A 9,831-nucleotide genomic window follows, 5' to 3' on the forward strand; every position below is an offset into this window, starting at 1 on the left:
CATCTCCTCACCTCCGCATCTCCACACCTCCTTATCTCCACACCTCCTTATCTCCACACCTCCTCATCTCCACACCTCCTCATCTCCACACCTCCTCACCTCCACATCTCCTCCTCTCCACACCTCCTCATCTCCACACCTCCTCACCTCCACACCTCCTCATCTCCACACCTCCTCACCTCCACACCTCCTCATCTCCACACCTCCTCATCTTCACACCCCACACCTCCCCATCTCCACACCTCCTCATCTCCACACCTCCGCATCTTCACACCCCACACGTCCACACCCCACACCTCCGCATCTCCACACCTCCTCATCTCCACACCTCCTCACCTCCACACCTCCTCCTCTCCACACCTCCGCATCTCCACACCTCCGCATCTCCACACCTCCGCATCTCCACACCTCCTCATCTCCACACCTCCTCACCTCCACACCTCCTCATCTGCACACCTCCTCATCTCCACACCTCCTCATCTCCACACCTCCACACCTCCACACCTCCCCACCTCCGCACATCCTCATCTCCACACCTCCACACCTGGTCATAGGAAATCTCATTTCCTAGCATGAAGCTAAAGTGTAATGGGACCTGACTTCCAAAGTGTTCTTGAAGCGTTTTACAGTGTTGTTCTACTTCTTTTTTTTTTTTTCCTGGAGCTGGAAGCACCGGTGTGAACTATGCTATAACCGACTTTCCATGCGTTTTTGATGCAGAAAAAAACGCACTGGACTGCATGTGGTGTGAACTGACCCTTAAAGTGGACCTTCAGTCATTTTTTCATCTTTCAGTCTATTACATCTTCTGTCCTTGTTGTTGTTTTAACTTTGGATAGTAAAACATTTTATTTTCTGCCAGTAAGTCCCTTATACAGCCCATTATGACATCATGCACAGCTCTCTCTCTCTCTATCTCTCTCTGGTGAGAGTTTGCCAGGAAGGGAGGTGGGATGAGTCATAAGAGGGCCAATGAGAGTTGCAGATAGGGTTGCCACCTTTTCTTTAAGTCAAACCCGAACACTTTAGCGCCACGTAGCAATTTTTTTTAATAGTATAAACTATACATATATTTTGCTATTAAATAAAATTTCTAATCACATGAAGTTAATCACAAGAGTTCCCCTTTACATCAGAGTCCGCAGAGTTCCTCTTTTACATCTGAACTCACAGAGTTCCCTTTCACTGTAAGGGGGGGACTCTGCAGACTCTGATGTAAGGGAGAACTCTGGGGACTCTGTCATAAGGGATGCTCTGGGGACCCTGATTTAAGGTGGAACATTGAGAACTCTGATGTATGGAGAAGATTCTGATGTAAGGTGGAACACTGTGGCCTCTGGTGTAAAGGGTGCTCTGAGAACCCTGACTTGCCTTAGTGTATTCACTCACTCACTCCTTGGCAGTCAGCACCTTCAAATTTCCAGCCCCAACTTTCCATTTCTGAGGCACAGCGCCGGGGATTGGAGTGTGGGCAGACACAGAGGGGTAGGAGTGTTTGGGGGGGTGGGGGTGGAAGCTGCAGGGAAGCCATTGTCAATCTAAATAATGTGTCCGGGTTTCAGGCAGTCTGAAACCCGGACGCATGATTCCAAACCCGAACTGTCCGGGTGAATTCTGGACAGGTGGCAACCCTAGTTGCAGAGCTGGAGGCATTCCTCTGTGTAAATCCAGGAAGTAAACAGGCAGCAGCCTCAGCTGCCCACAGTTAAAATGGCTGCAGCCAGACTCAGTGGAGGGAGATTTCTGCAGCATATTTGGCAAGTACAGAATCCCAGTATATATAAAATAATATGCAAAGTGGTTGGAGGGAAGCTTCAGAATGGCAAAGATGTTTTTATTACAAATTATGTGAGCAGACTGCAGTTCCTCTCCTGACCATATGTGCTTCTGAGAATGTCCAAGCTTGTTCTTCTGTGGAGGTTCATGTGTTAGAAATGTGCAAACAAGAATAGTTCTGTTTACCCCAATGGTCAGTTCACACCACATGCAGTCCAGTTGCATTTTTTTGGTTTTTCAACGGCATAGTTCACACCAGTGTGGTCAGTTCCACTGGAACGCAGTAAAACGCATCAAATGTGCACCAGAACGCACCAGAACACATATGTCCTTATTTAAGGTTAAGAAAAAAAGAGGGAGGAAAAAAAATGCACCACATTGCATCAAAACCGTACTGGAAAAAAATGCAGCCAGACTGGATTTCTATGATGTGACCCGGCCCATAGCAATCATTCCGCTCCCAGCTGTCCCTTCTACAGTGCAACATGTCAAATGCAAACAAGGATTGCACAGAGGGGATGAGCAGAGGGATTGTTTGAGGGATTATTGGGGAGGGCCACAAGGCAGTGGTGAGAGGCGAACTGATTTCACAGGGATCCAGACTTAAGAAAGCCTGACAAGCAGATTTTGATAGGGTACTCCAGACACTCCGATTGGCGGAACTTAAAGAGGAAGTAAACCCTGATGGGTTTACTTCCTCTTTTTTTCCCTGCAAAGGTAAAGCATAATGGACTACTATGCATCGCATAGTAGCTCATTATGTGTCACTTACCTGACACAGGAGCCAGCGAAGTCGCCGCTGTCACCTGTAGTCCGCCGCATCCATCTTGGTTGTGGCATCTCTCGCAGCTCCGACGAATGACAGCGGAGAAGCCGCGATGACGTCACTCCCGCGCATGCGCACGGGAGTCGCGTCTCGGAGCTCCGACGCTGCCATTCGCCGGAGCCGCGATGACGTCACTCCCGCGCATGCGCACGGGAGTAGACAAATTTGGCAAATCCATTCTTGGACTTGCCGCATTTAGTGCGCCTGCGCGCCGCTGTCTACGGCGCATGCGCCGTAGACAGCGGTGCCCATTTTCGGGCAAATATCTCCTAAACCATATAGGTTTAGGAGATATTACTTGGACCTACAGGTAAGCCTTAATCTAGGCTTACCTGTAGGTCAAAGTTGTTTGGAAGGGTTTACTTCCATTTTAAGCACAAACAGGACAGCAGCCCTGAGGCTCTGAGGGAACTGACGGAGTTGAGAGAGTTATTCTCTCGATTGCTGGACAGGCAGGCACGCAGGCAATTGCGATACTTATCGCATAGATACTATGAGCATGGCAATGAATGCGGCCGAATGTTGGCTCGAGCTCTAAAGAAGAAACAGGCCCTCATGCACGTACACAAGCTACGCCTCTCCTCGGAGGTGTGCACGGTTAGGTCCTCCCAAATAGCCGCTGGGTTCCGGGACTACTATAACACCCTTCACACTATAGAAACTCAGTCCAGATGCTTTTCTGCATGCACGTTTTTGATGCATTCCAGTGCATCCCCCCCCTCTTTTTTCTTAACTTTAAATAAGGACATGTGTGTTGCAGTGCGTTTTTGGCACATTTGTGGTGCGTTTAGATGCATTTTTTATGCTTTTTTTCAGCATTCCAGTACAGTCCAGTAAAGGAAAAATGCAGCATGTTCTCCTTTTTTTTCTGGAGCTGCAAGCACTGGTGTGAACTATACCATTAAAAACCATATAAACTACTTTCCATGCGTTTTTGATGCAGAAAAAAAAAAAAACGCACTGGCGTGCATGTGGTGCGAACTGACTATAAATGAAGATTGAACAAGAAGATTGTATAATGTATGGCCAGCCTTAGCCTGACAGGTTGCCGACATCTGTGTAAGCCTTTGTACACATGGTCACATTCCGATGGAAAATGTCCGGTCGGACCGCGTTGTCAGATAATTCGACCGTGTGTGCGCTCCATCGGATTGTTTCCGTCAGAATATCCGACCGACAAAGTTTTAGAGCTGGGCTATAACATTTTCTGACAACATGATCCGATCCGACTTTGTCTGATTGTGTGTAGAGAATTCCGATCGGACAAAGTGCCACGCATACTCAGATCAAATTCCTAGACCAAAGCTATTGGGTACTAGCCTGAACGTAGTCCCGTCGTAACGAAATAATTATCACGTTCCGAGCGATCGGATTTTCCGACAACTTTGTCCGGCCGTGTGTATGCAACACCAGTTTCGGACAAAATTCGTCAGATTTTTTTGTTGTCGGAATGTCCGACCGTGTGTACAAGGGCTAAAAGCAAAGCAATCCTCTGGACTAACATAGCTCCCAGCTGTCCCTAATTTGCAGGAACTGTCCCCGTTTTGCAGCCAAATCCCCTCGTCCCTCTTTCCTCCTCATTTGTCCCTCTCTTTTGGTCTGTGTAGACCTCCATAAAAGTAATGAACTATGGAATTAGCAGGAGTGGTATACTGCAATTAACCATACAAACAACAACTAAACTATTACATTTGTTACTTTCAATATCCAGTATACAGAAAATGTAATAGAGAAAAAAAACAAAAAAAAAACAACAAGACATTCATGGGATAAAACAAACTTTTTTTTGAATACCAGTTCTTCATGGTCCATGTAACTGGTCCTTGGAATACTTACACAATATACAAAGCTATTCCTCGTTCTCATTTTGGAAAGTGAGGAGGAATGGATTTGTTTTAAATATTAATCACCAACAAAAGCAGTTGCTACAATATATAAATATATAATATTAATGTGTATATATATATATAGTGCAAAGCCATATCTGCTGCTCCAAGGTAAAAAAAAAAGACATACCTTCTATTTCTTTGTTGAAATCCTCCGGTTTGTGTTCCCCTAGACCCATTCGGTATACCTGGTGGTGACCTTGTACTCAGTTTCATGAAGTCTACAGCTACTTATAACTTGTCCGCCTTCCCCTCCCTCTGCCTTTTTTATGTGGAGGAGGAAGAAAATGAAAGCAAAAGAAAGATATGGCATTATGTAACATAGAGGCAGAGAAAGACCAGCCCATCCATCAAAGTTCACTTTAAAAAAAATAAAAATAATAATAATAATAATAAATGCACGTTAAAAAAAAAAAAAGTGCATTTACTACATAGTTACATAGTAGGTGAGGTTGAAAAAAATACACAAGTCCATCAAGTCCAACCTATGTGTGTGATTATATGTCAGTATTACATTGTATATCCCTTGTAAGGATTAAGGTATATGTTGAAACAAAATGGTTGACCTTATGTCTTATATTTTTCTATCCTTCTCTGTAAAATAAGGATTCATCATCTTTTGTCACGTACTCATCAAGAAGAGGCCGCATCAGCCCTAAAAAGCAGTCTACGCCCAGAAGATTGTCTTATCAGCTGATAACACCCGGAGAATTGTCTTTACTTTGAAAATGTTGTTTTTTTTACATTTGCTGATGTTTGCCCTTTTCTGTCTATAAAAGATGTAATAAACAAGCCTCAGAGACACAGTCAGTCAGAGACAGTTAGAGTTAACGACGGACTTCTGAGCAGAAATACTGAATAATATCTCTGTGTCTCTTTGCTCGGATAAGAACTCTAACTAACAATTGGGAAACGGTAACATAACCTGACAAATAGGTGACTTGTTGAGGTCACACCTAACATTTCTGGCGCCGCGAACACGGACTCGCTGAAGAAACTACAAGAGGCGAACGAACATAAGGACGGAACAAAGAGGCTGGGCACATCAAAGAACCACAGACAAATCCTGCGCAGGTAAGAAAAGCTTTATTTTCTTATAAACTCTGTGCTTCTTAGATTTGTGCCCACCTGATCTGTCTGAATTGTTCTTCAGGTAAACACCAACCTCTGTAGTAAGTGGGTCTTGAACTTAATATTTTGGCTTATGTTACCGTTGTTTCTTGTCTGTCTACTTGTCATCTGTCTGTTGTGAATGAGATAATCCCTGTTTGTATGGTGTGAATTGAAACATATATCATCCCAATGGGTAACGGAATGCGCCCTTAACTCGTAAGAGTACTTTGGGGGTCCGACACTTAAGTTTGATATACGCTTTTTGATTCATGAGCCTAAAAACGGGTTGAAAGTATAAGTCCTGACTGCCTCAATAAAGCAGGAATAAGAAACGAATGCTGAGAGATTCCATGGTAATGGGAAGGAAATAAGGTCTCCACAAGTCCCGGAGACCTAGTCATATGTGTTTGGCCACCAAAAGGGAATGCTTGTATATGTTGTAGCTGTCAGTCTGGTCATAATATTTGTCAGTTGGCTAGCATATAAAGTAATTCGATTTCAGAAATCTCATATAGGAGAGGTTTTTAGTATTTTGGCACCCTAGGAGGAGAAGGCAACGAGACACTTAGTAAGTGATCCAAACGCCACCTAGGCAGGACTGTCAAAATGGGCCAGACACATGGTAAACCCCAGGAGGAATCTCAGAAATGTTATGCTGTTAAAGACATAATTACAATGTTGTATGGGAAGGATAAGGCACAGGGCACAAATAGGATTCTCAAGAAATTGGGGATGGATGGAGAAAATGGATTAAGTGTAGAAGGTTGGGAAGAAATAAAGAAAGACAGACAGGGAGAGATATTGCAGAACAGATGGGTATCACAAATACAATGTTTAATTAAGGTTTCCAACAGGGCTGAAGAGGAGGGATGGGAGCATTGTCAGGAAAAGGGTGGATGGGATATGAAGGTCCGACACAAAAGTCTTCCTTCTGCTCCCGGCGATAGGGTAAATACGGGAGATACTCCACCTCCTTATAACATCACCACACCAGGTAGCGAAAGACCAAAACTTTATCCTTTCTTAAGAGGAAGAGGATGGGTATGCCGAGTATGCGGTACCCAGAACCCAGACTGGGCACAGGAATGTGTACATTGCGGCGCTCAAAGACCAGAGCCCGTAGCTCCAGTCCATAGTCGGACTAGGGTAATACAAGTAAATAATCCAAATGCGGGTCAAGCAGGACAGCCACCTACAGTGACCCGACAAGTCGTTCTGAGGACATGGACACCTTGGTCGGCTGACACTCTTATGGCATTAATACAAAATGCTCCTGATCCCGTAGCAAAACCTGCCGCATTCTGTAGATTCGTGACACAATTACTAGACACACATGAAGCAACTTGGCAAGATGGGGAAGATATATGTAGACATAAAATGACACTGACAATGTTTAATCAATTCATGACTAAAACTTACCCCACTTAGACCGAATGGGGATCCTACCACAGATCCACCAGGAATACATCCCCGTCACATAGACTCTAGACCCCTGTTTATTGCTCAGTTACGAGAATTTTGCCAAGGGAAACAGCAGGAAAGGGGTTCGACAGCGCCCATAAAACAGGCCCCAGGTCAGACTGTTACAGAATTTTACCTCAACATGGAAAGCATGATGGCTGACGAAGGTCTAGATTTAGCCTTACCCGTCACCATTAGGGCTTTCAATCGACAGTTTATGGAAGGACTAGTACCCCAAATAGGTGACAAACTGAAGGCATGTACTCCCGAATGGAGAGCCATACGGGACAGAGGAACATTGTTGCAGAAAGCACAAGGCATAGAGGCTGATTTAGCAGAAACTAAACCCAGAAGGACACCGGGAGTTAACACTGTTGCCCGGGTCAATGAAGGAGGGAATTCCTCCCGTAAACCTCTTACCTGTTATTACTGCAACAAGGTGGGACATATAAAAAGAGACTGTAGGAAAAGGATAAAAGACGAACAGGAAGGAAACACGGACAGAGACACGAGGGACTACAGACAGGGGCGTACCAATGATAGGGACGATCCGACCGCATGACTTGCCCCAGTCCTAGCTGAATCAGAGAACAAAATGCTCCACATGTTGATGAAGGTGGAAGGTAAACATATTCCTTGTTTGGTTGACACAGGAGCGTCACGCAGTCTGTTGTCTGATTCAGTAGTCCCTCCACACATGACGTCCCGTGACACCATACCCATAAGTGGTTATGACGGTCTTTTGTCTGATGCCCCACTGACTAAACCTTAAAAGGTAAAAATAGGGAGAATGGCTACCGCCTGACACTTGTGTATTGTTGCAATATGTAGATGACCTATTGTTATGTTGTCCGGATAACGATACTTGTTTAAAAGCCACTCTCTCATTGTTACAATTCCTGGCTGAAAAAGGGTGCAAGGTGAATAGAACTAAGTTACAGGTATGTCAGAAAAAGGTTGTCTTTTTGGGCCACTGTATATCCCAGGGTACTCGACATCTCACTGAAGACCGAGTCCAGGCCATAAGACAAATGAATATCCCACGCAACTTTAAGCAACTTCGTATGTTTCTGGGAATGGTATCATATTGTAGACAATGGATACCACATGCCAGTTCTCTGATGCAGCCATTATATGATTGCTTGAAAATAGTACCCTATGTACTCACAGAAGCAGGTCATGAATCTTTTAGCACCTTAAAAAGGTTACTGATTTCGGCACCTGCGATCGGGATCCCTGATTATACCAAAACATTTCATTTGTACATTGCTGAAATCACGGGACACGCAACAGGGGTGTTGACACAACAACACATCAAACAAAGGCCGGTAGCATACTTCTCGGCGGCTCTCGATCCTGTCTCTAGAGGATCACCGTCCTGTGTACGAGCAGTTGCAGCAGTGTCAATTATCATTGACAAATCCTCAGAAATTGTCTTAGACAATCCTGTAGTGGTACATACCACACATGACATACACGCCATCTTATCACAGGTCCAACCAAAACACATATCAATGGCAAGGCAGCTGCGTCTACAATGCACTTTGCTCCTACCCCCCAATGTTACCTTTCAGCGATGCACTTCTTTTAACTTAGCACAGCTTTTACCATTACAGACAGATTTGACAGGGGGGAGTAATGATGATAATGGTGTAGACACAGCACAAGATACTCAGGATTCTGACACACTTTTGTTTCATGACATAACATCTGATGAACACGATTGTTTCCAACTTATGGAACAAGAAACCACGGGGTTCCCACATGTCACAGACATACCCATTGCAAATGCAGAACACACACTGTACATAGATGGTAGTAGATTTGCCGATGACAAAGGTAAATATCACACAGGTTATGCTGTGGTAACAGACACACAGGTAATTGAGGCAAAGTCACTACCAGCACACATGTCGGCACAAGAAGCGGAACTAACCGCTCTAGAGAAAGCCCTAGAACACTTGGAGGGACAAGAAGGGAACATTTACACTGATTCCGCATACGCCTACGGTGTGGCACATGATTATGGCCACATATGGAAAGCTAGAGGTTACCTTACAGCAGCAGGCACACCTGTTAAACATGGTGAAGGAATCAAAAGAGTCCTGAACAATCTTCAAAAGGTTATAAGAGTAGCCATCATGAAGATAGCGGCACACACGAGCGCAAAAACAACTGAGGCAAAAGGAAATGCATTTGCAGATTTAACTGCAAAGAAGGCAGCTCTAGGGGAAGTAAGCCCTGAGACCTTAGCCACGGTACAGGTGAGTATGCCCGAAACCACATGGCAGCAGCTAATGGAACTACAGGAACAAGCAGGGGCTATTGAGAAGGACCGTTGGGTTAAGGAGGGAGCTGCACTAGGCCTTGACAATGTATGGAGAGAAGGAGACAAAATATGTCTACCCGGTTCTCTATACCCCGCAATGGCAGCGGCTGTTCACTTACCCACTCATGTCAGCTCCAATTCTATGTATAGGATTGTAAGCCAAGGATGGCTAGCCCCTGGATTCAGTAGTACTGCAAGGAACTACTGTGCTGCATGCCAAATCTGTCTGATTAATAACCCAGGACAGAGAGTGAAAACCCCACGTAAACATCAGGTCCGGGCCCAATATCCCTTTCAGAGACTGCAGATTGACTACATACAAATGCCTAAGAGCGGCCCCTTTGAATTTGTTCTCGTGTGCATCTGCCTATTTTCAGGCTGGCCGAAAGTTATTCTGTAAAATCAGCTACGGCAAAAGCCACCGCCAAGAAACTGATTAC

General features: G+C 44.9%; 1 protein-coding gene across 1 annotated transcript in view; it reads right to left on the bottom strand.

The window, feature by feature from the left end:
• LOC143929837 (C-type lectin domain family 2 member B-like) overlaps nt 1-4,667 on the bottom strand; it is a 138,147-nt gene extending 133,480 nt beyond the window's left edge. Inside the window, exon 1 of the mRNA XM_077453811.1 lies at nt 4,619-4,667. Coding sequence (XP_077309937.1) covers nt 4,619-4,667 — 49 coding nt within the window. The remainder of the gene's footprint in view (nt 1-4,618) is intronic.
• Between the last annotated feature and the right edge of the window lie 5,164 nt (nt 4,668-9,831).

The sequence above is a fragment of the Lithobates pipiens genome, unplaced genomic scaffold (assembly GCF_037356315.1).
Source record: "Lithobates pipiens isolate NorthernLeopardFrog02 unplaced genomic scaffold, aLitPip1_a1.2 Scaffold_25, whole genome shotgun sequence".
Lineage (NCBI taxonomy): Eukaryota > Metazoa > Chordata > Amphibia > Anura > Ranidae > Lithobates > Lithobates pipiens.